The 26111-nt window shown below is 34.2% G+C and overlaps 2 protein-coding genes and 1 non-coding gene across 6 annotated transcripts in view; 1 reads left to right on the top strand and 2 right to left on the bottom strand.

Annotated features, from left to right (window-relative positions):
- The window catches only part of LOC116862515 (importin subunit alpha-3), a 55521-nt gene that overhangs the window by 5636 nt on the left and 23774 nt on the right, over positions 1-26111 (bottom strand). For 3 of the 4 annotated variants that reach the window (XM_032849846.1, XM_032849847.1, XM_032849848.1), the window contains exons 4-14: positions 26057-26086; positions 25922-25974; positions 23757-23852; positions 22946-23031; positions 17371-17457; positions 15326-15495; positions 15189-15233; positions 12040-12171; positions 6155-6283; positions 4659-4763; positions 1052-1123 (exon numbers count right to left, since the gene is read on the bottom strand). In XM_032849846.1, coding sequence (XP_032705737.1) covers positions 1052-1123; positions 4659-4763; positions 6155-6283; positions 12040-12171; positions 15189-15233; positions 15326-15495; positions 17371-17457; positions 22946-23031; positions 23757-23852; positions 25922-25974; positions 26057-26086 — 1005 coding nt within the window. The remainder of the gene's footprint in view (positions 1-1051; positions 1124-4658; positions 4764-6154; positions 6284-12039; positions 12172-15188; positions 15234-15325; positions 15496-17370; positions 17458-22945; positions 23032-23756; positions 23853-25921; positions 25975-26056; positions 26087-26111) is intronic. The other variant, XM_032849850.1, reaches the window with a different exon arrangement.
- On the bottom strand, positions 5614-5944 carry LOC116862519. The gene has a single exon (XR_004381648.1).
- On the top strand, positions 10328-10687 carry LOC116862517 (small nuclear ribonucleoprotein G-like). Its single transcript, XM_032849851.1, has one exon. The coding sequence runs from the start codon at positions 10360-10362 to the stop codon at positions 10588-10590; it is 231 nt and encodes a 76-aa protein (XP_032705742.1). The 5' UTR covers positions 10328-10359; the 3' UTR covers positions 10591-10687.

The following is a 26111-nucleotide window of genomic DNA, read 5'->3' as shown; positions in this document are numbered from 1 at the left end:
GAGATTCCTTCTCCTTTTAATGTAGTGCTTTTCTTGAACTTAGGAAAAAAACAAATGAAAATGAAGGAATCATTCAACGTCATATGAAACATTTGCCTTAAGAGTACTCTTTTCAAAGGCCCCTTCCTCCCCTTTAGGTTAAAAAATTATGAAATCTGTACAGAGGCTGGATGATATTTTTTAAAAGCTACAACTGTTCAGTGTTATGGTATCCAATGTGAGAGTGCTGTAACATTTATAACACTCAAATACCTGGCCACCTTCAATTCATTATTTAATTGGTTCTATAATATTTCTGTAATATTTTCTATCATTTTTATATTTTGTTATATTGTCATTTCCATGTACTGTATGTATATTCTGCTCTGTATTCAGATTTAAGTGGATTCATTGCTCACTACCAGTTTATAGCTTATCTGTGACAATTCTCAGCTTATTGTTTACCAGCTTTAAGTTCACTCTTTTTACCTATCTGTGAAATTTACCTGGAACCTTTGAAACTCATTTTTTTTTTTTTTGCCAGTTGGCACAATGTTAAGCTTTGTCACCCACACAACTCCAGAATGAGTGCCTCTTTAAACTTTACACCCTAGGCTCCTTATATTCCTTTTCCTTAATTCCCAGACCTAGCCTTTTGGTTTACATTAGTTCCTTGCTTTGTTTACTACTGGTAAATTTTTGTTGCTGTTTGTGTTCTCTTTGGTTATCTTCAATTGTTATGAGAATCTGTGATGCTGTTTCAGTCTGCCCTATTAAGCTAAAAAGTCCTGTTTTTTCCTATTGCTAAACCCAAATAAACCCTGACTACATATGTTTTGATCTTACCATGACCTACAAAAATTTTGTAGGCCAAGGCAGTATAACACTTCTCATCTATAAAATATAATTAAAGGAAGTCAAGGTGACCCTTTTATATGGGGGGGAAAAGAAATCACAGAATGCCTGTTATCTTGCTACTATTTTATATTATGATTTAATTGAACTCTAAATCTTAGAATTATCTGTACTGTTATTTTACCCGTTTTGAGAAATAAGTAAGAGCTGAACTTACTTGATCTTTCCTCCCACTAATGGTTAAGTTACTTATGGCCCAAGCAGCTTCTTTCTGAGTGCCAAAATCCCCCTGTAAAAGCCAAGGATACAAATTGCAACATAGTTTAAACTGATGAAAAATGTTGTCTGAAATTATACTCAACTGCTTATTTCTCCAGGTTTTTTCTAGCCTTTCTATATGCATACATAATTTTTATGTAAGAGAAGATTTTGAATTCAATTTACCCTAAACCAAACCAAACAAACAAACAAAAAAACAACACATTTACCCTAAACAAATGCAGACTCCCTTTTGTAAACTCTCCTGGCAACAAACTGACTTGGTATTACTGTTCAATTAAGTCAGATTAAATGAAGTGAGTGATAAAATAAGAAGTAAAACAAAACAAAACAAAAAAAAACCACATACATTTCAATTTAATCAAAGAAATGTCAAGTAATTCTTTTAAACATAAAACAAAGTTTTAAAAATCATGATTTCCACCATTAATGAGACTATTATATAAAAACATTACCCTCCTACATTACCTTTCAAGTACAAATTGAAAAAATATACTTAAAAATCATTTTAAAAGTCATTTTATGATTCAGTAATAAACTTAGTAATACATCTAATGACTACATGAGGTTCTCAGAGGTGAGAATCTCTGAGAACTTAACAAGAAATAATTTAAAGCTAAGGAGTATTATGTATCCTTCTAGATATTATCTTAGTAGCACATTAGTCAAAAAGTAAAAGCAGGGGCGCCTGGGTGGCTCAGTGGGTTAGGCCGCTGCCTTCGGCTCGGGTCGTGATCTCAGAGTCCTGGGATCGAGCCCCGCAAGGGGCTCTCTGCTCAGCAGGGAGCCTGCTTCCTCCTCTCTCTCTGCCTGCCTCTCTGCCTGCTTATGATCTCTGTCGAATAAATAAATAAAATCTTAAAAAAAAAAAAAAAAAGTAAAAGCAATCAGAATTCTCAACAACAGTGGAATAAACAACTACAATATATCTGCTAAATAGAATAACGACCTGTTTTTAAATATAAAGAAGACTAGCAACCTGGAAAAATGCTTACAATTAAGAAAAAAACTTATATATATGAGTAACAAAAATTAATACTGTAGTGGGATATCTATTTTTATATATCAGACTGATAAAATGCAAAATATCTATCAGTGAGGCTGGTAGGACTGTAAAATGGTACAATCCTTACAGAAAGGGAATAATACTATACAGCAAAATTTACATATATGCCTTTATATAACCAAAAAACCCCAAACAAACAAAAATACTAAAGTAATTTCCCCAAATAAGAAACAAACAGAGGGGCGCCTGGGTGGCTCAGTTGAAGCCTCTGCCTTCGGCTCAGGTCATGATCCCAGTGTCCTGGCATTGGGCTCTCTGCTCAGCAGGGAGCCTGCTTTCCTTCCTGTCTCTCTGCCTACTTGTGATCTCTGTCAAATAAATAAAATCTTAAAAAAAAAAAAAAAAAAAAAGAAAGAAACAGAAATAAATAACCTAACTGTATACCAAGTTGGTGACTTAATCACATATACAAAAATTATTTCAAGTGACACACCACCATTTTAAGGACATCACTGATGGAATACATCCTAAAAACAAAATCTTTCAAGGAAATCTTAACAGTGAAGTAGTCATGTTGTTAGTGGCAATGTGATCTTATTTTGATAAATTTTATGTATCTCAATATATATTGTAATATTTTAGAAGGATTTCCAACATAAGAGATAAAACTACAAATCAAAGAATAAAAAGCTTATCTTAAATACCCAGTGATATTTGATATTTTTTCATTCATGATTTGTTTCTTATGAATTCTCATGTTCACAAAATTACTATATATTTCCTACTTGTTTCTTTTTTTTTAAAGTAGGCTTCATGCCCAATGTGGGGCTTGAACTCATGATCCTGAAAATAAAGAGTCATATGCTCTACTGACTGACTGAGCCAGTCAGGCATCCCTATTTCCTATTTTCTAAAAACAAAAACAAAAACAAACATATTATCACCCATTTTGTTCACTCAGGCCTAGAAACAATGACAACCTTGTAGCAATTATCATCCTTACGACCTGAACTATGACACTTATATACTATCTGCTATCTAAAAGGACACCCTGGAGAGTCTAGGTCAGAAAATACATAAAAGAAGCTTGAGAACTATGTCATATTCCAAAGGTAAGAAGCTCTCAAAAACTACTAAGGTGATGTAAAAAAGACTCAGGCGCTAAATTTAAGAGGTTTCCATTGGTTAGGGACAATCTTAGTGTTAGAAAAAATAACTACAATGGTCAAAAACGTACAAAATACAGATAAAAATTCCTAATTTCCTAATAACACTAAGAACTACCCCCTAGTATCCTTTTGAGGTTGTTAGAGAACCATGTTATTCTAAAAACTAAGTGAATAATGGGATGCCTGGGTGGCTCAGTCTGTTAGGCATATGATTTTTCATCTCAGCTCAGGTCTTGATCTCAGGGTTGAATGTTCAAGCCCTGCATGGAGCCTACTTACACACACACACACCCCCAAAACAACAAAACAAAAACTAAGTGATGAGAATTTATCTTGCTTTTCTTATATGAAACATATTTCAGAGTAAACCAATAGGTGATAAAGAAAAAAGCTTTCTATTGAGAAATCACAGTTAATACATAAAGAATGACAGAATTAGAAAGTCACCATTTTGCAGTTCCTAATAAAATAAGGGATCCACACAATCATCATTAATCACTACCTGAAAACCACTAGGCAAAGACCAATGGACAGGTTTATAACAATTAGTTGGAGCAGGCTCATGTGCACCTGAGCTTACTCATCAATTTGAAGAGGACAGATGTAGGACATCTGGAGATAAGGTTAAAACAGTATAGGTCTTCTGATGTGAATCATTAGGAAATACAGAATAATACATTAAGCCTTGCCTAAAAAACTGAACCAGATCTACCAGTTTATAGGAAACTAAGCCTTTGCTACCAGTCTGTAGAACACATGGAGGAAAAGAAGATAGAGTTATCTTCTAATTACAGATCAATGTTCAGAAAAAACCCTCGTGCTGTGACTGTGACATTTTAAATTGTCTCTTTCCCAAACATTAATGTAAGTATGAGAGATGATACAGCATATGATTAAATAGCACACTTACTTACTGTTTGATTTTGGACAATTTGTCTATATCATAGTTTCTTCATCTGTCAAAAAGGGATAATTCTTAAGCTCATGGAGTTGTAGTATTACATGAAGTAATAGATGTGGAGTGAGAATAGTACGTAAGCATTTATAATCAGCAGTAACAATTATAATTTTGAATATTATCATCAGTAATGAGTTTTTTAAAAATAATAATGTATTTTTAATAAATCCCAGAGTAATAGTAATTATTGGTAAAGGAATGATACAGAAGAAGGGCTAGGGGTTCCTAAAAAGAAATGTGTTTTTTATATATAAAAACTGCTAGGTTCAAAGTTTTCACGTTACTACTACTTTACTGTAGTATTTATGCCACTGTATAGGTTCTAATTAAACAGAGGCATATATTCACATAATTTATTAAATTTAAATCATTTTCCTCTTACTCAGATTATAATACAAGATGATTTTCTTACCTTATCCAAAAGGTGTATTATCATCGGTACAAGATTGGCATCAATTACTGCCTGAACCTGCTGCTGATTTCCTGCGGTGATGTTAGAGAGGAACCACACTGCTTCCTGCAGAACAAGGACCCCTTGAATATTTCTCATTAAAAATTAAAATCTACATCTGAACTAAATTCACTACATTTGTTACAATGTCCAAATGATTTTACTATGGAACAAGTTCTATAATAAAAATCTCAGGAACCTTAACTCCTCTATCCCCCCACCTTCTGTATTTTCCCTGAACAAATTGCTAATGGCCCTATATCAAGTCATAATGAACCAAACCTTCTGAAAATTCTTCAAAACAATGTTCCCAAACGTAAGACTCAAAAGAAGCTTGTCTGAACAAATACTAAGGAATCCATGAGCTGTAATATAGATAAAAATCCCAAAACTACTGTAAGTGAGATTTAGCATCCCCCTCACATAATGTGCTTTATTCTCTATTTTATTGTGATCAAGAATGCTAGTCAAAGTCGGTAAATCTCAACTATCCATGATAATGGAGACAAGAACATTGAAATAGTGTGGTATTTTAGTATACTTATTTGTAAGTCATTCACTGCACCATTTCTCTCAAGAGCTAAAGTGGAACCAGATGTTTGATTGCTTCATTGGTCTACCTTAATGATCTTTTTATGCTACCCTTTACACTTCGGTAGTGCTTACTGCTTTTGACAAGATGATGGTACTCAAGTGGTTCACAAGTTTCACAGACAACAAATGCACACTAAGACCAGTTAGCATGAAATAAGACAAAATATCAACCTCATATCCTATGTAGGATATTACTGTCATTTACCAGACATAAATTTATTACATTACTCAACGTAAATGGAAACATTTTCTCTATTTAAAAAAAATTAGTAAACACATTTTATTCCCTAAAGTATTAGTATTAGCTAATCAAGCAGGCTCTTTGGATCAGATCACAGGACCATGTTTAATGAACCTGTTAGAGATGTTAGGGTGCTAGGCTACTTAGGTGAGCTGTTCTTGGGTTATAATCATTGGCAATGTTGTAATCAACAGCCCGTGTATTTCTACAACAGCCTCAGATGCACTCCAATATCAGCATCACCAATCAGTGCCCCCTTTCAATAGCCTCCATGATCACACACACACACACACACACACACACACACTATTAAGTATCTATAAAATATTAAGCTTAATTACATGACTCACACATTAGAATTTTCCAATCACACAACATTCAACACCCAATTATCTCTATTTCATCATTTCCAAGAGAGCCAAATTTGCATTGTTTACAACTGGTTTTATATACAAAAAAATCACAGAAATCCATGTTAAAAGAATAAAATATTCTAACTTATCTTGATGTCTAAATGATGGTTTACATTAATAATCATTATAGATACTTCTGAATCCCTAATTTTACAAATGAAAACTGCTGATACTTTGTGTGTTATTAGGCAGTATTTAAAAATACTTACTTTATTTATTTTCTCTTTGGGATGTGTCAGAAGTGCTGGGAAGTGTGAAAGAGCATCACAGTTCAAAACTACTTGTGTTTGCTCATCAGTTCCAGTAACAATGTTGCCCACAGCTCGAAGTGCTGCAGTCTGAAACAAAAGATGTAATGACATGTTCTATTATGAAAGATAACACTCTTTCATTCATGCCAACCTACTGTTTTTGAGCAACTGTCTGATACCAATTTAGGAACAAAGGAGTGAACAGGACAGGGTTATGGAGTTTACATTATTGTGAAAGACAGTCATAAACAAACAAATAAGGATAATTTTGAGTAGTAATTACGGCCATAAAGACAATAAGTACTTTGGATTTTTGATTCAGTGTTTCAATAAATTACAAACAAAAACACAGGGCTCTTCTGAAGGAGGGCAGGAACCTGTATGAGATTTCACTATCATATGAATTTGAATTACCAATTTTTTTTATAGTTGTATCAGGTCATTTTTTCTCAAGTTAGAGCTTTTATGGGGGGGGCTAATTTTAACATTTATAAGACAAATGACTCAGTTTCCCTCCCAAATTGAAATATAATTTATAGAACACAAAATTCACCCTTTCAAAATGCAGAATTCAGTGGTTCTTATACCTCCAAAGTTGTGCAACCATTATATGTAATTCCAGAACATTTTTATCACATCAAAAAGGGGTATCTGTATCCACTAGCAGTCACTCCCATTTCCCTCACTGGTTGGGGGGGGGGTTCCTGAAAGCTACGATGCCTGTGGATTTGTCTATTCCAGACATTTCATATAACTGGAATCAAGACAGTAGGTAGCCTTTTTTGTCTGGCTTCCTTCATTTAATGTAATGCTTTCAAGGTCCATTCATGTTGTAGCATGCATCGATACTTCATTCCTTTTCACAGCCAAATAATAGTCCAGTTATATAAGTGGAATGTATTTTATTTAAATATTCATTAGTGGATAAACATTTTGTTTTCACTGGCTATTAACAGTAATAGTGCCATAAACATTTGTGTGCCAGTTCTTGTGTGAACATCTGCTTTCAGTTCTCTTGGTTATATATACATCTAGGAGTGGAAAATGCTGAGTTATACAGTAACTCTGTACCTAACTTTCTGAGGTACTATCACACTGTATGCCAAAGAGGCTGTACCATTTTAATTTCCATAGATGTATAAGGATTCCACTTTTTCTACATCTTTGCCAAAACTTGTTAACCTCTTTTTGATTATATACATCCTGGTGTTTATGAAGTGGTATTTCATTGCAGCTTTGATTTACATTTTTTTCATGGCTAATGATGTTGAACATCTTCTCATGTGCTTATTGACCATTTGAATGTCTTCTCTGGATAACTGTATTTAAATGTTTTGCCAATTTTTAATGGGATTATTTTTTTTACTGTTGTTAAGAATTCTTTATTTGGGACCCAAGTCCCTTTTCAAATACATGATTTGCTCTTTCATTCTGTGGGTTTTCTTTTCACTTTCTTGACGGTCTCCTTAGAAGCACAAGTTTTTTAATCTTGATGAAGTCCAACTGATCTAGTTTTCTCCTTGGTTGCTTGTGCTTATCATATCAAATCTAAAAAATTGCTGTCTAATCCAAAGTCATGAAAATTAATGCTTATGTTTTCTTCTAAGAGGTTTACACTTCTAGCTCTTATACTTGGGTGTCTGACCTATTCTGAGCTAATTTTTATAAATAGGGAGCTAATTTCATTTGTTTACATGTAGATATTCAGTAGTCTTAGCTCCATTTGTTTAATTACCATTTCTTGAAAAGACTCCTCTTTGCTAATTGAATTTTCTTGGCATCTTTGTTGAAAATCAATTGATCATATGGGTTTATATCTGGAGTCTTTTTTTTTTTTTAAAGATTTTATTTATTTATTTGACAGAACGAGCAGAGAGAGAGCAACAGGGAGAAGGAGAAGCAGAGCAGGGAGACTGACATAGGACAGGGCTCCATCCCAGGACCCTGGGATCATGATCTGAACCAAAGGCAGATACCAAAGGCAGATACTCAACCCAGTGAGCCACCCAGGTGACCCAACAGGAACTGCATTTAACCTATAGGTAAATTTGAGAAGCACTGCCTTCCTAACAACACTGTCTTCTAATCTATGAACATGGATGTTTTTCCATTTATTTAAGTATTCTTTAATTTCTTTTAAAAATATTTTGTAGTGGGACACCTGGGTGGCTCAGTTGGTTGAGCAGCTACCTTCGGCTCAGGTCATGATCCCAGCGTCCTGGGATTGAGTCCCACATCGGGCTCCTTGCTCGGCGGGGAGCTTGCTTCTCCCTCTGCCTCTGCTGCCACTCAGCCTGCCTGTGCTCACTTGCGCACTCTCTCTCTCTGGCAAATAAATTAAAAAAAAAAAAAAATGTTTTGTAGTGACCTAGATTCTTTGACAAATAAATATAAAAGAGCAAAGAAAAATAGAATTGTAGAGTAACAGAAACTTAAGACAAAGCTACCAAATGCAATGTGTTAATCTTGTTTAGAGGCTGATTTGGTCAAACTGTGAAAAAATATGAAGCAATCAGTAAAATCTGGATACTGACTGGGTTTTAATATTAAAATTAAGAAATACGCTAATAGTACTGTGATATGTAAAAACATATAACCTCATTTTTAAGAGAAGCTGGACGAAATTATATGCTATCTGGGATGTGTCAAAGTAATTTGCCAGGAGGGAGCAAGTAGGGATGTAGAGGAAACCTACATGGTGGTTCATTACAACTATTCTCTTTTCCTAAATGATAGAGTTAAAGTTTAAAAAATTTTAAAAATCTCTACTAGGTATTGTGTAAAGTACAGAGGGCACTGAGAGCTGCTAAAGAAAATTTTCAACCCTATTTCTCAATGAAATCCAATATTAAAACTAATGATGCATTCTGAAAACAAAACAAAACAAAACAAAAATAACCAAACCAAAACCAAACCAAATACCTATACCAAGACGTAAGTACTACACTTAAGAAATGCAAACTTAATTATAATTATCTAGTATGAATATTTTATTTCTTTAAAAGTTTATTTATTTTTTTAAAAGTAATCTCTACACTTAACACAGGGCTTAAACTTACTACCCTGAGTTCAAGAGTCGCATGCTCCTCTGACTGAGCCAGTTAGGTGCCCCTATTAAAATATTTTAAATGTGCCACAAATACCCATAAATGGCAAACTATTTATTCGATTCCTGAATTCAGCTAAGTGTTCCCTCTTTCCTTAAACTACTTTAAATTTTACGGTTTGTATTCTCCATTCCAATTGTACACAAGTATCATCTGAAGAGCTTTTTGAAGCCCAGGTTTCTAGGAAATATCCCAGATTTATTAAAACAATCTCTAGGTGTCAAGGGAAATATTTTTTTTTCTTTAAGCTTCACAGGTGATTTTAATGTCTACCCAGGGTTGAGAAACAGGGAATTAGGTTAATAGTTTTTCCTTATGCTACTGCTGAATAGACTGTTAAGTCATCATATAATTAAAGCTTGCTGTATCTCCCTTTACCACTGCAGTTTGACAGTTACTCCTTATAATATTTGTCTGAACTTCTCACCCTCTCTTTTTGGCTCTTTCTAGATGCAGGTTTGGGATAAATATTTATGTGGAAGGATTTAAAAATAAAAGGATAAAACAAAGTTTAAAAAAGATTTATTTATTTAAAAAAGATTTTATTTCTTTATTTGGGGGGAGAAGGACAAGCAGACTCCTTACTGAGCAAGGAAATGCCTGGTGGCTTGGTCCCAGGACCCAGAGATCATGACCTGAGATGAAGTCAGATGCTTAAACAACTGAGCCACCCAGGCACCCCATTAAAAAAAGATTTTAAATAACTAAAAGGAAATTTAGGAAGCCCCTGATCAGTATGTTTCAGTATAAAGCCTTTATCACAGATAGTGCCAATGAAACGAAACGTTAAGGTTGCCCAGTGCAGTATGGAGAGTTAAGAAAAAGAGGGGAGAAAGGAAAAGAGTAGGAAAAATGAAGAAAAATAAGAAGCACAGAAAAAAACAAAGTATCAGTACTTGTTTCAGATGCCACCCAAGTTACCATGTGAATTTCCTAGGTCTACCTTAGAAATCAGTAATCTACTAAGGAGATGCCCTGGGTGAGGTTTTTGGTGGGGTATAAGAAAAGGGAAGGGGAGCAGTTTGGAGGCATCTTTGAGCTTGCTGAGTAGACACCATGAGCAAAGCTCACCCTCCTGAGTTGAAAAAATTTATGGACAAGAAATTATCATTGAAATTAAATGGTGGCAGACATGTTCAAGGAATATTACAGGGGTTCGATCCATTTATCAATCTTGTGATAGATGAATGTGTGGAGATGGCAACTAGTGGGCAACAGAACAATATTGGAATGGTGGTAATACGAGGAAATAGTATCATCATGTTAGAAGCCTTAGAACGAGTATAAACAACGGATGTGTTCATCAGAAGAATTAACTGCTTCCACATGTCCCCTCTCCATAGTACCTGTTTTACTACAATATAAAAATCAGATTGTGTGCGTTTTCATATTGAGCTTTTTTGTTAAATAAATTTTTGTAATAACCAAAAGAAAAAAAAAAAAAAGGAAGGGGAATGGTTCTTGTTGACCTATAGTGATCTTACCTCACTTTCTCCATCTTTAAAATGGGGACTTAATACCTCATTCTTTTCATCAAAGATATGTTCTTGTTTTATTTCAAAAAGATATCTGCACCCCTATGTTTTCTGTGGCATTACTTACAATAGCCAAGATATGAAAGCAACCCATGAGTCTATCGATAGATGAATGGGTAAAAATGTGGTGTGTGTGTGTGTGTGTGTGTGTGTGTGTGTGTATACACACCAATGGAATATTAGCCATAAAGAGAATGAGACCTTGTCATGTACAACACCACATGGATGGACCTAAAGATGCTAAATGAAATAAATAAGAGAAAGAAAAATACCATATGATTTCACTTATATGTGGACTCTAAGAAGCAAAAGGAATAAACAAAAAGCAGAAACAGACCCATAAATACAGACAACAAACTCATGTTTGCCAGAGTGGGGGGATGGGCAAAATGGGGAGTGGGAGAGAGAGGCTTCCAGTACTCTGATGAATAAGTCAAGGGATACACAGTATAGCATAGAGAATATAGTCAGGGGTATTATAATAGCATTATACTGTGAGAGATGGTAGCTACACTTGTAATGAGCACAGCATAACTTACAGAGAAGATGGATTGCTATGCTGAATACCTGAAACTAATGTAACATTGTGTGTCAACTATACTTCAATAAAAACGATTAAATAAAAGATTTTTTTTAAAGATTTTATTTATTTATTTGACAGACAGAGATCACAATTAGGCAGAGGCAGGCAGAGAGAGAGAGAGGGAGAAGCAGGCTCCCTGCTGAGCAGAGAGCCCCTTGCGGGGCTCAATCCCAGGACCCTGAGATCATGACCTGAGCTGAAGGCAGAGGCTTAACCCACTGAGCCACCCAGGCGCCCCTAAATAAAATATTTTTTAAAAGATGTGTTATTAGGGACACCTGGGTGGCTCAGCTGGTTAAGCCGCTGCCTTCAGCTCAAGTCATGATCCCAGAGTCTTGGGATCAAGTCCCACATCAGGCTCCTTGCTCAGCAGGGAGCCTGCTTCTCTCTCTGTCTCTGCCTGCTGTTCTGTCTGCTTGTGTTCTCCCTATCTCTCTGACAAATAAATAAAATAAAATCTTAAAAAAAATTTTTTTTTAATTAAAAAAAAAAGATGTGTTATTAGGCTAGAAATATACTTTAAACTAATGAAATTGTCCATTTCTGAATGCCATGCTTAAAGCAAATTAGTGGTAAACAAAGCAAAACACCTTATATTATTATCAACAACAAACTCACCTGAACTTTAACTTCCTGGTGGCTGAGCAGAGGAACCAAGTGAGGGACTATTCCAGAGTCTATTACCATCTGTATCTGTTCATTGCCAGCATCAGTAAGGTAAGAGAGGGCCCACACTGTATCTACCAATATCTAATGGATAAAATGAAAATTCAAACAGTCTTTGAATATTTTCTCACTTTAATAATTCTTAACTATAGTTAACTTATCAATGATTGTTTCACTACCTTTCTTCCTTTTTTGTCTCACCTCAATTCACTGAAATCTTAATCTGCTCTATAATACTAAACACCATCATCTATCTCTGAATGTCTGTGTCAAGTATGTGCATCTTTTAGCCATATTTAGGATGCTTCAGTTAATTATGACCCCAAGCACAGGTTAGTGTCCAGTCTCTTCTTTTCTTTTTTTTTTTTTTTAAGTTTCCAGTCTTAACTCACAGAGTTTGATACATCGTTCATGAAATAGGAGAAAAAGACACGGTCTTTTGCAAATGCTCACACTGAGGCATAATAGGTCCAAAGACATTGTAGTAAGTACATATAGTTGTAAATACTGTATGTATTCAACATACACAGTGATTCAAAACATTGGGGCTAGATGTATACATTCAAGTTGTTTTCTAGTATCATTGGTATAATGTAGGTATGTTTAAAGCCAGTATTTCAGTATTAGGAGTATAGTAGTTTCATCTTTTCCAATCAGTTTGCTTTGCCTTAAAAAACTGGAGGCAACTTCTCATAGTGGAAGCATCCCACAGTTGCAGATCAAGACATTAAAAGCAACCATAGATCAATCTGTGTGATCTATAATCAAAAACATTCTAGTAAAAAAAAAGAAAAGGCATAATTTACAGCATTTGCCAAAACTATTTATAAAAAACTCCTCTGCAATTAAATTATACTAAAAATTAAACTATCATTTTAAATGTTAGAATTCTTAATGAACCTTACTGTGAAGTTCAGCAGGCCATTGTGTTTCACCTTTCTTTTGTATTAAGTCATAATTAGAAGTTATAACCAAAAGAAAGTATGACAACTGTTGAACTGTTGCATAAATAGCAGAGTTACCGACAAATATACAGGAATAATAACTGTGCCTGGAATTTTACTTCTGAAGCCTTTCTGGAATATGAACTATATGTGTCAAAAGACAAGTCAGAAAATTTTGAAACCTTTTAAATTCTAAACTAATGTTATGTTTAAAACATCTGAGAATCTCCTAGAAGAAGAAAACAACACTTTGCCACTGTTTCTTTCAAAAACTCAATAAAGTTCTTTGGCTATTTTTAATCTAAAAAGAACACACCAAATCAAAGAATTCACACACATGAAGTGGTTATCAAAATTATGTGAAAGAACTAAATTTCAACTTACAAATGTGAATCTTTTTTTCAGAGTACTAACATATGCCAAAATTTGTTGATAGAGGCAAAAAATTTCAAGTTACTTCTCCACGACTGTACATAAAGTCCAGATACAATTTTTTTTAAAGGCCCAACACTAAACATGAATATGCTCACATCAAAATCACAATTTAAATAGACTTGACCTCTTACATACTTCTTGTATTGAAGTTAAAAGTCTATGATAAATTTATTAATTATAACTATACTGTAATTTAAGCGTTTCATTTATGATATGTAGAAGCAGTTTTATTTATTTTTTACTTCTTTCATGGTCTGGTTTAAGAATTTGCTGCTAAATGTTTACCTAAGAAGACTGCATTTTCAGTAAACATTATTATATAGTAAACTACTCAGTACATAAATTACTACAGAAGAACAATGAGACCGGCTTGAAAAATTCAAAATATATTAAAAGCCAAGAAAACAGTTATAATCTCAACTGGATTGGGGTAAACAGGTGGAAAGAACACAATACAATCTCTGAATAAGGTCAACCAAGATGTCTAGTTTTTGGTAGAGGTATAAACTTTGAGATTAATCTTCTTTGGAACTCATTTAAAAGTAAAATATTAAAATTTCTGGTTTAATAAAAATACTTGGCACTAAGGAGCAAACCCCCCAAATAGCTTTATATATATATATATATATATATATATATATATATATATATATATATATATATATATATATATATATATATATATATATATATTTTAAGGATTCTAGACTAACGGGATCTAAAACCAAGTATCTTTAGAGCAATGATCATGTTCACCTAATGAATTTTATACATTTTATCACTGCATAATGTAGTGGAATTCTAACTTTAATTTGTTCCATATGTGTTAGAGAGATCCTGGAAAAATGTATTACCCCAGAAACTGAAAAGGAATGAAGCAACCTATCAAACACGGGTCATCACCCCAAGCTGCTTTTAAGGAACCAAAGTTCCTGAATGTTGCTATGCACTGTATTCCTGTGATTTCTTTTACCTGTCATATTCCTAGCTTTTCTAACACAATGACAGCAAAGCTGGTTTTATAAGCAGTCAGATTCCCACTTCATTCATACTTTATGAGGTGCTTTTTCCTTTGCCATCTGTGTTGGTTAGAATGAATAAGGTATATTTATTATGCTTAAAATCTAGTCTGCACAAATTTTTTTCTTGTTTGGATATTTATGAGTTCTCTCTACAACATGTGAAACCACTATCACAGTCACTATAGATGGAAAAATATAGTAAAAATAAATTCAAGACCAACTGATATTCTTGGATTGGTGTATGCATATGAACACAAACCCATGCATAAGGCACAAGTATTTTTTTAATCTTTCAAATATGAAATATTATTAGGCCTATATATTCTCTCAAACACTGGTCAGGCCATCAAAATGAGCTTCCATAAAAAGCTCTTGACCAATCAAAGATATAATTTTAGTGAGATGGATCATTAACTGGCAACTTTAAGAACTTCCAAAATGAGTTTTTAACTGCCCCAACTCTCCATATACATTATTGCCCAGACCAAAATATAGTTGGGCTTGATTTCTTCACTGTAAACTGTATTTGTGATACAGGTAAAGACAAAGTAAATACAATAATAGTAAGCTATGTTATTACAACTCTTGAAATGGAAAAATCTAATCGAGTACATGAACATTATGGCCAGTATAACATTTTCTTCCCTATGTCATAGGGGCAACCCTAGACATACATATAACACACATAAAAAATACTCACATTTACGTCCGTGTGATGAATTAAGACACAAAGAGCTGGAAGAATCTGAAGAGAGAAATATATAGATTTAAAAACATACATAACGGTATCCAATTTAGTTAAAAAACAAAAAGACAAAACACAAAATATCTGTTTACCTCCTGAATGGTTTCCATTGGGGGTGGTGGATCTTTATGGCGACATAAGTTGACCATTACCCAAGTAACATTTCTTAAGAATGTTATAGGAATAGATGGACTTATGAAGGAAAGTAAAGGTTTCACAACTCCAAGACTTATGACATAATCTCTACACTGTGGTCCATCACCTGTAGGAAGGAGTGAAAATACACTGACAGTAAGGAATTAAGAAAACATAAAGCACTGGGTTGAATATGTTGCTTTCTGTATTTTAACCAGACACACTAGTTTTATATAGAAGTTTTAGACAACAATAACCAAGTTCTCATTTTAGGTCTCTTGAGACAAGAAAAGCAACATAAAGTAGTAAGATTTTTTTGCACATTATTCACTTATTCAATAGGTTTATAAATTGTTCACATATGTTTTTGTGCCATTAAAAGTTAGAAGCCTAAGTATCCTTTAGAGTACTTTGTGAGCAGAGGACTGTTGCTTTTATTTTCTCTCAATGGTACTCTCAGTTTAACAAACTTTTATGTAATTAAAAAAAATGTATGCATATATATCAAAATATTACTAGAAAAAAGTTGTAGAATTTATACTTATGATCCAATATCAGAGTACCAAAAGTATTAACTATAAATTACTCTACACATTAAAAAAACTACGCCCAAAATAAAATTCAGAAATAAAAAAATATGTCAAAAGAAGGAGGGGATGAATCAGTATCACTAAAGCCGTGGTTTCCCACAGTAATTTTTGGCCCTATCCAAATCTGTTAAACAAGCTCTGTGGATCCAGAATTGGGGTTTTAATAAGCCCCTTCGTATGATTCTGAAAATAGGCTAAAGTTTGAGAATCGCTGCCTTAGTGAACTGTCAAATGTAATTTCTGTATCTATAACATCACTGTAATTTCTAGCATTAAAACCATATTAAGTATTACATTCTATAAATGAAAACCCTTTTCCTTGCACTGTAGTATTTCGAGATAAAAATGCCTATTCTTTCGGTATCCATGTATTCTAATTATTTTACAATGTCACTGGAATTAAAAACCAAAGATCAAGATGTTGCATTAATAGTTATAAATCTAAAGTTGGTATGAAAGCAAAGGGGTGAAGGAATCTGGATACACAAATGATAGCATTCCTAACAGCAATATACCATATGTGAAGAACAGTTTATAGAGAAATTCTCCCATTTTAATTATGGAATGCTAACCATCCCCTGCATTCTATCTTTGCCCCCAAAGAGTAATATAGAAGAGGTACATGAAAGTAATATTGACTACTTCCATGCAAGAACAATAAACTTTAACATCAAGAGACATAATACAGTTCAGACCCCAGATTTTTTCCATTCTCTACTCACTGAAGGATAGTTGTTCAAATTTTTGAGTTTGGGTAAAGTCTGTTTATAGTTTAAAAACATATCTTGAAATATCAGAATTGTCTTTAATAATTCTTCTTACAATTATGTCAGAGAAAACCTGAGAGGTATGGTAATCATGGTATTTAACATTTAATGACCCTGTCTATAAAGCTACAAATACCTCCTCATGATGATAATGGATAACATTACTGTATTTTACTATACAAAAATTCAGGAAAGACAGTAAAAATTTCAATTAAGACTCTTTTTAAAACTGTCATTATGGAGAAAAGGTGTTGGTGTTATGTTGTGCATATTCCTTTTTACTAGTTTCTATGACAGTGGAGAAAGTTAAGGAATAAAATAGATCCATCAACATAATAAAGGAGGGAGAGGAGATCTTTTATCACATACATATTTCATAATTACTGAAATAATTAAGAGTTGACTACATACTTAAAAAAGAGTTGACTATATACAAAAAGATACTATGGTATCATAATCAACAAAAATGTTCATTCTGTTTATTACAGGTTTATACTTAAAACAGCTATAATTTCTATAAAATTATTGCACAAAAACCAGTACTAAAAAGACACACTGTTTTTCTTTTTCAACTACTAGCAGTCATTTTTATTATACAGTATCTGATAACAATTGTTGGACTAGTATTACAAGTTTTATACAAACCTATGATATTTCCCAGTGCCCACACTGCTTGCTCACAGACATTTTGATGGGGTGAATGTAGAAGCCTCAGGAAAAGTGGCACGGCATCTGAAGGAGGAAAACATAAATTAACATTTAAGGTTAAAGACAGAGGCCAATTACATCTCATAATATTGGGGGGAAAAAAGGATTGGAGATACTATACTCTAACCAAAAGTCAATCTTTTCTTTGCTGAATCTAAGAAGAAAAGAACCTATCAAAAAATATATTTAACATATATATCTATTAAATGATTTTCTCTAGAATAACAGTAGTGGAAAACTTTGATTAGCAAACCACTTACCCAGCATCAAAATGACAGTTTTAAGATACAAATATCAAACAAATCAAGCTGGTAAATTTTCATTCATAATTAAACCTGAATGAAGTTCCAAATTAAAAATCAATTCCTAAAAATAAAGTAGATTAATTCATTCCTTACAGATTCAAGCATTATTCTCAAACTCAGAGAAAAAAAGGGACTCCAACTGTTGAAGTACCTTTTGAATACAGAAATTTAAAATAACAGAGGGTGCAGTTCAAGACGGTGGCTGACCTCACCTTCTACCATGGACACCAAATCTATAGCTACATATACAATAATGCCTTCATAGAAGCAGCCCAAGAGCTCCTCCACAACAAAGGATAAAAAAGTCACACTGAGATGGACAGTAGAGGCAGAGACTAAGGTCCTAACAAAGCTATGCCCTACAACCTAGCAGCAACCCACAAGCGGAGAGATTTCATAAATACAGAGCATATCCCTAAAGAGTGAGAGGTTAGAGCACCAAAATAGGCACCTGAACCCTGGGGACCTACACCAGAGACAAACTCCCAAAACGGCTGGCTTTGAAAACCAACAGGGCTATCATCCAAGAGCCCCAAAGGGCTGCAGAAAACCAGGACTATGCTCTTAAGAGACCACCTGCCCACATGCTCCAGGCTCCAGCACAAAAGCAGTGGGCTGAAAAGCGCCTAGAGCATATGTAAAGGAGGTCCCTGGCTAAGTTTAAAGAAACTCTGCCTAAGGAATGAGGGTCTGCTGGAACTTCCTCCAGGGATGGAGGTGCTGACAGGTGCCATTTTTTACACATTCTACCTTGCTAGTGATACTTGCACCACCCCTGCACCTCTGGCACAGAGCACTGCTACAGTTCCTCCCCACCAAACCCAGTGGAATAGTTCATCCTGGCCTGGCATGCCCCTGTGGCCCTGCCAAAGCTGGCAGAAGTACAAAAGTCCACATAAGGGACACCCCTTGAATGCTTGGCACTGGTAGCTGGGAGTCGGAGGGTATTCTGCATTTCTGGGCTCCACAGGAGTGAAACAATCTCTGGCAGGCTACCACCCCCAAAGGATAGCACAGATAGCTGACTGAAACACATGCTTCCAGTGACCATTCCTTCAAGACTGGGAGAGATAGCTGTTTCACCTAATACATAAAAACAAACACAGAAAGTCAAGTTACATAAGTAAACTGAAGAACAGAATGAAATAAAACCCCAGAAAAACACTTTACTGAAATGGAGAAAGTTTACCTGATAGAGTTCAAAACAATGGTCATGAAGATGCTCCCGAATCTTGGGAGAAAATGGATGAACACAGAAAAAATATCAGCAGACAGAAAATATAACAATGTACCAAACAAAAGTCACAGAGCTGAAGAACACAATAACTGAACCGAAAGATAGAGTAGAGGCATTCAACAACAGATAAGGATAAAGAGAAGGAAGGATCAGTGACCTGGAAGACAAGGCAGTGGAACTCACCTAAACAGAGCGGCAAAACAAAAAAGAATTTTTTATTTTGTTTAAAAGATTTTATTTATTGGGGTGCCTGGGTGGCTCAGTGGGTTACGCCTCTGCCTTCGGCTCAGGTAATGATCTCAGGGTCCTGGGATTGAGCCCCAAATCGGGCTCTCTGCTCAGTGGGGAGCCTGCTTCCTCCTCTCTCTCTGCCTGCATCTCTGCCTACTTGTGATCTCTCTCTCTCTCTGTCAAATAAATAAATAAATAAATACATAAATCTTTAAAAAAAAAATTTACTTATTTATTTGACAGAGAGAAAGATACCGAGAGAGGGAACACAAGCAGGGGTGTGGGAGAGGGAGAAGCAGGCTTCCCACAAAGCAGGAAGCCAGACGCGGAGCTCGATCCCAGGACCCTGGGATCATGACCTCAGCTGAAGGCAGATGCTTAATGACTGACCCACCCAGGCACCCCACAAAAAAGAATTTAAAAAAGTGAAGATATCTTAAGGGACCTGTAGGACAATAGCAAGTGGAACAACGTTACCATAATGGGGTCCAAAAAGGAGAAGAGAGAAAGAAAGATACAGAAAATTTGTGAAGAAACAATGGCTAAAAACTTTCTTTACTTGGGGAATGAAAGAGATATCCAGATCTGGGAAGCCAGGAAAATTACAAATAAAATGAACCCAAAAAGAGCCATACCAACACACATTATAATTAAAATGGCAAGAGTTTATCTAAAGATAGAGAGAGTATCTTAAAAGTGGCAAGAGAACAACTTGTTGCATACAAGAGAAGTCCCATTAGACTATCAGAGATTTTTTAGAATAAAGTTTGCAGGCCAGAAAGGAGTGGTAAGATATATTCAAAGTACTGAAAGCACTGGCATACAGATGACCAACAGACAAATGAAAAGATGCTCAACATCACTGATTATTAGGGAAATGCAAATCAAAACCATGAGATACCACCTCACACCGTCAGAATGGCTAGAATAAAAAAGACAAGAAATAACAAGTGTTAGACAGGATGTGGAAAAAAGGGAACCCTCGTGCACTGCCTGTAGGCATAGAAATTGGAGCAGCCTCTATGGAAAACAGTATGGAGGCTAATAAAAAAACTAAAAAATAGAAGAAACTAGTACAGAAACTAGAAATACAGGATCTAGCAATTCCACTTCTGGGTATTTATCTGAAGCAAATGACAATAAATTTAAGAACAGTGCCCAGTATTTTCACCATAAGCATCTTTGCCACAAACATCTTCACCCTATAACTAATTGGCCATATGGCAATAATGCCATAAAAGATAAAATCACAAAAATAAAAGAGGGATATCCATTAAAAAGGACATAATGAAACATGAAAAATGCACTGACAAAATTAACAAGACTTTATTGCAAAATATAAAACATTTGAATACATTTAAAATGTGTGTAGATTCATGCAATTCTATGCAAATAATTGATTTTATTTTGCAGACTGTACCTAAGCACTTGTCCTCAAAGTTTTCCTTTCATAATATTATACATTTATTTTTCTTGTTGATTCTTCTCTTCATCTGGCATCACGTTTTCATTTTTTCCTAAAATTTCTTTCTTCCTTAAGAGAGGTATCAGTTTCTAAATACAAGGATGCATATTTGTAACAGCTTTGCATTACACTGTGAAAGTCTTCTACACTGTTCTTTGTTCTTAGCATATTACCACATGTTTATTGACAGATGTTCCAAAGTTCTATGAGAAATGTGGGTTCAAAACTCTATGGCACTATACAGACTATTACGAAGGCTAAGCTTTACTTACTATAAAAATGGGAGTACTGTGTTAATACAGAAATGAAAGTAAACTGTCAACTAGCTGACGAAATCAACAAACCATCAAATCAAACTGTCAACCAGTTATTCTTGTATCTTTAATGGTGAAATAGCCTTATGGCCAATTAGTTAAGTGGGGAAAATGTTTTCAGCAAATATGCTTATGGTGAAACCACTCAGAACCTCTGAAAATATATATGCACCCCTATGTTTATTACTACATTATTCACAATAGCCAATATATGGAAACAACCAAAGTGTCCAATGATGGATGGATGGATAAGATGTGTGTATGTACACGGACACACACACAATGGAATACTACTTAGCTACTGCCAAAAGAATGAAATTCTTGTATACAGGACATCAATGGACCTTGAGATACTAAGTGAAATAAGTCAGAAAAAAGAAAGACAAATAATGTATGATTTCACTTATATATGGAATCTAAAAAACAGAACAAATGAACAAACAAAACAAAAACTCGTAGATGCAGAGAACAGTGATGGCTGGCAGAAGGTAGGGCTTTTGGGAGATGAGTGAAGTACAAGGGAGTCCAGACATACAAACATCCAATCATAAACAAGTCAGTCATGGGAATTAAGTGTATAGCATGGTAACTGTAGTCAGTAATACTGTACTGCGTATCATATAATTTGATATGAGGATAGGGGAAACGAGATTTACTGTGATCATGTCTTGGTGTATATACTTTGAATCATTATGTCATATGCCTAGAACTAATTTAATGTTATATATGTCAATTACACCTCAATTAAAAAAATAACATCACACAGATCTTTAGGCAGGCCAGTGATACCTGTATACCATATAAGACCTCTTGAATCAGAAAGTGGTTCTGTTGCTTTACAACACCCTTTCTTTATAACAAGGATGGGAAACACAGAGAAAGGTCTGTACCTGAACAGAATACTACTACACTGAACAAATGATTATTCTATTTTTACTTTCTTCTGATAGTACTTAGAAAAATGCTATTTCCATACATGTAGGTCATGCTTTACTCAAAAAATCATTCATTCATTTATTATATCTGGTAAAATAAGAGATTGGCAGCGTTAAATTCTAAGGCTCCTTCTAATCCTGAAAAAAGCACATAAAACAGAAAGGAAAAAGAGTGAGAGCTTAAAATATTGTCTTGAGATTATAAAATTTACTAAAGAGTCAATTATACAAAATAAAACCAAAAAAACCAAAACCAAAGTCTATTTAAACCCTAAATTAAGCCAGTTTTATCATGATTTAAGATAATATTAATATTCTATATAATATTACAGCAGAAATGTCTACATAATTAAATGTTTACCTGGATAATACCTTTGCTCCTCTTTAAAATCATGTAGAAATTAGTGCTTAAGATTTTAATAAGCTTACACAAGTATACTGTTTACAACTCTGTGAAGAGCACTTTAAAAGTACCTTCTTTAAATTATTAATTTCTTTGATAGAAGAATTAAACAGTATTTATGAAAACAATACATTCAGTTTATTACCTCCAATAATAATTTCCCACTTATATCTCTTGGAACATAAAAAAAGCAATCCTGTAATAGTAACAATGAAAAAATTTCAAGCCATTTTTCAACAGGACTACTTTATACAAAATTTCTCTGACCCATATGATGAAACTCTCATTAAGAGACGCCAAGAGGTAGTATGACAATGGGAAAAACACCTTTATTTCTATGATATCCTATAAGTAAAATGTAACTACAATAATGTAATCTGCTACTATAATTAGAAAATGTTCTCAGATTTAGTAACAAATGAATTTTTGAAAAGAGAAAATGTCAGTCACTGGAATGATATGATCAAAGTAACATACTTTAGTTGGCCTATTTCAACCAACCTGTAATTGGATAGCTATTATTTTTTAATAAAAATAGCTTTATTCTTTTAAGAGAATCACTATTTTTTTTACTAACTTCTTTTTTAGAAATCACAATTTTATCTGTTAATCACCAACTTACTGGACTGAACTACTGCTTGAGTCTGTTCCGAGGTTCCAGATGCAATGTTTGTCAGAGCCCATGCAGCTTCAAACTGTAAAGAAGGACTAAAAAGAACAAATAATGTTGAACAGTAGGGATTTTTACATCGGCCCTAATCTAATATCTACCAACCATTCCTCCCTTCAAGCATTTTTTAAAGTATTAAATATTTTGTTTGAAAGTTATCGATCTATGCACCCAGCACTTTTTTAAAACCTCCAGTGACTATTTACAGTATCTCTTCAGTATAAAAAGCATACAATTTCCTCAGGTGTCCCATCTATTTTTAGTAAAAACTTTTTCTTTTTATAAAATTTTATTTCTTCATTTGAGAGAGAGAACTAGCACACAAGAACACAAACTGAACGGGGCCAAGGGGAGGGGGAAAAGGAGAGGGAGAAGCAGGCTCCCTGCTCAGCAGCGAGCTCCACCCCAGGATCAAGGGATCATGACCTGAACCGAAGGCAGATGCTTTACTGACTGAGCCATCCAGGCATCCAAAAACTCTTTATTTAGATAGCTGCATATGACTACCCAAACAGTTTCCTCAAGCACTTAACAGCCAAACTAGTGTTTGCGGATTTTCAAAGCTTAAAAGTTCAATGTATCATTCTCAAGTTCCTCTTCGGCCTTTATGTTCACCTCCTGGTGTAAACACACCTTGCACTGTTTTTCACTGGCTTTTCAACTCCATCATATAGCCCTTTTCTTTTTTCTTTAAAAATTGAACTACCAGAAAATCTTGTCTTGTGCAAAGGATACATTCTAAAATACTTCTTAATGTACTTACTTGTCATCTCTTTCAAGACAATGGACTAAAATAGGCAATATTCCAGATTTTATTAAGTCATCAATTGGTGGATTTCGATCACTGGACAAAAGCTTCCTATAAGAGACGTACACACTCTTGTGAAATTTAATGATATATAATTAAATTCAAATTCATACTTGACATAAAGATTACACAAATCCTCACCCATCTGAGTATCCTACAGAGCAATGTTTATGAAAGCTTAATCAGATCATTCTCCTATATAAACCAAGCAGCAGAATATGGCTGCATATTTACTACCCAATAAATGTAACCTTCTTGCCCTAGCTTAAACCCTCCACAAGTTGGCTCCGTCTTACCTAACTAATGAATCTTATTCTCTGTAATGCAACAATAAATCAGTTGTCTCACTATTTCAATCTCATTTCCAGGCTCTTCACATCCTATTTCCCACACTTGGAATGCCCTCTTTTCTGTCTATTCAAGCTCTATCTATTGAAAGTCCATTTAAATTTGTATGTTTTCACAATATCCTCTCTGAATTAAAGAACATTTACACAGCATATGCTTACATTTGTTGTTGAGTATCACCCTAATTTTAACATACCCTTGCCTTCCCTATTAGGTTCTAAAGTTCTCATAGAGCAAGAATTACACATGCTTTTTCACAGTATTTTCCACAGCACATGGCACAATTCTTAGCACAAAGTAGGAAATAACGCAGTCTTTCTTAAACTAGGTTCCAGATTTAATAAAATAAATTTCTTCTACTACTTCACTGAGGACATTCTTCAAGATTTAGAAATGGCCTTTCTTTTGAGTGCACAATGGTGCCTACAATATCTACAAAATATAATATAAAACCAGTTTGATGACACTGTCTAATTGATTTGCACTAAGGTACCAGCAATTCTAGTCACAGTTACTTTTCCAACATCAATGTAAATTCATAACACGTTAAAAAAGGGCAAACAAAGTCTTAGTATTATCGTGAAAATGAGTTTGATCTTGTGTACTTATAAAGTTGTCTCAGGTTCTCCTGGGGATCCAAAGACCATAATTCGAGAATATTGGCCTTAGGGGCCTTACGGCTTTCATTAAAATGCCTACTGAGAAAAGCTGGTCCAAAATTCAAATAATCAACTCTGGAAATGGTGAGAATAATGTATCAAAATTTCTTAATCATCCTATCTGTAAACATTAATTTGCCATTTTGAGATGTGAGTACTTCTATGATTTTCTTCCAATATAACCAAGTCCTAAGAAGTTCTTTTACATATAGTTGGCAATACTGTTAATTCTGTATTTTTCCCATCTGTTCTAGGTTATTTAAAATGAATACACAAAAGTAGGGAAACTCTAATAAATTTTTTTAATAAAAGATTTGTATACTGGCTAAGATACTGGATGGACCAGTGAAATATTCTCCCACTATGAAATTCTATGAGTAGGATCCATTACTTAAGTGTCTCTGTCCTACTAATAATAACACAGAGCATTATTCTTATATTTATAAATAGAGAAAGGAAAGACTGTATTATACTATGAGACAACCATGCCTTCTCCGACCTACTCATTAATACAAAAGTCTCAGAAGTTTCTCTGGTCCTCCCCTTAAAATATAGGAGCATACACCTCTAGAACATAGATCTCACAGCAGAAATATGCAACATAAGTTAATATTCCTACCTGGCAGTACACTGGCAAACTTTAGAGCCCTAAATCTTAATGTCTACTTGCCTGTACACTGCTGCAGTAAGCTTGTAACTCAATTTATCATTTGATTAAAATAGGGATTGTGAAAAGAATTAGCTACCTGGGAAGGAGATGAAACATTTTTTTATAAAATTAAACCTGTTAATAAAAAGTAAAGTTTTATAAATAATGTTTTTCTATTAGTTGACAGCAATAACCTGTCAACACAACTCTTCCCTAGCATCTGTGTGTATTATGCAAGCTGAAACTGAAGTTTATTTATTTGTGAGTTTAGAAAACTGCTACCAATTTTAATACTCTAGATCACAGAAAAAATTTTTGAAGTAAATGTAGTTTGTCTATGGACTATTCTTTACTGCTTGTCATCAAAATTAAATATGAGTGACAGTACTACTGTACAGTGAAAACTCAAACAGAACTCCTGAGTAAGTTATAAAATTCAAATATGTCCCCAAAACTTAACTTACCTAGCAGCTTGAACTGCACTTAATTGAATTCCTTGGTTATCACTTGAAGCATTCTATAAAAAATTAAAACAATTTTTGATATAGATACATAATAATTAGAAATACAAATGAAGACGGGGGAAAAACTCAACTTACTTGAACAATAGCTTCTAGAGAGGTATTTTGCTGTGAAAAAAATTAAAGAAAAAAC

Source organism: Lontra canadensis, unplaced genomic scaffold (assembly GCF_010015895.1).
Source record: "Lontra canadensis isolate GAN:19392208 unplaced genomic scaffold, GSC_riverotter_1.0 scaffold250, whole genome shotgun sequence".
In the NCBI taxonomy this organism is placed as follows: Eukaryota; Metazoa; Chordata; class Mammalia; order Carnivora; family Mustelidae; genus Lontra; species Lontra canadensis.
The sequence above is the reverse complement of the archived record's forward strand: the minus strand, read 5'-3'. Positions and strand labels throughout refer to the sequence as shown.

Bases quoted from the DNA above. Each gene is read 5' to 3' on its own strand.
- LOC116862517 (XM_032849851.1), top strand. From the start codon at position 10,360: ATGAGCAAAGCTCACCCTCCTGAGTTGAAAAAATTTATGGACAAGAAA.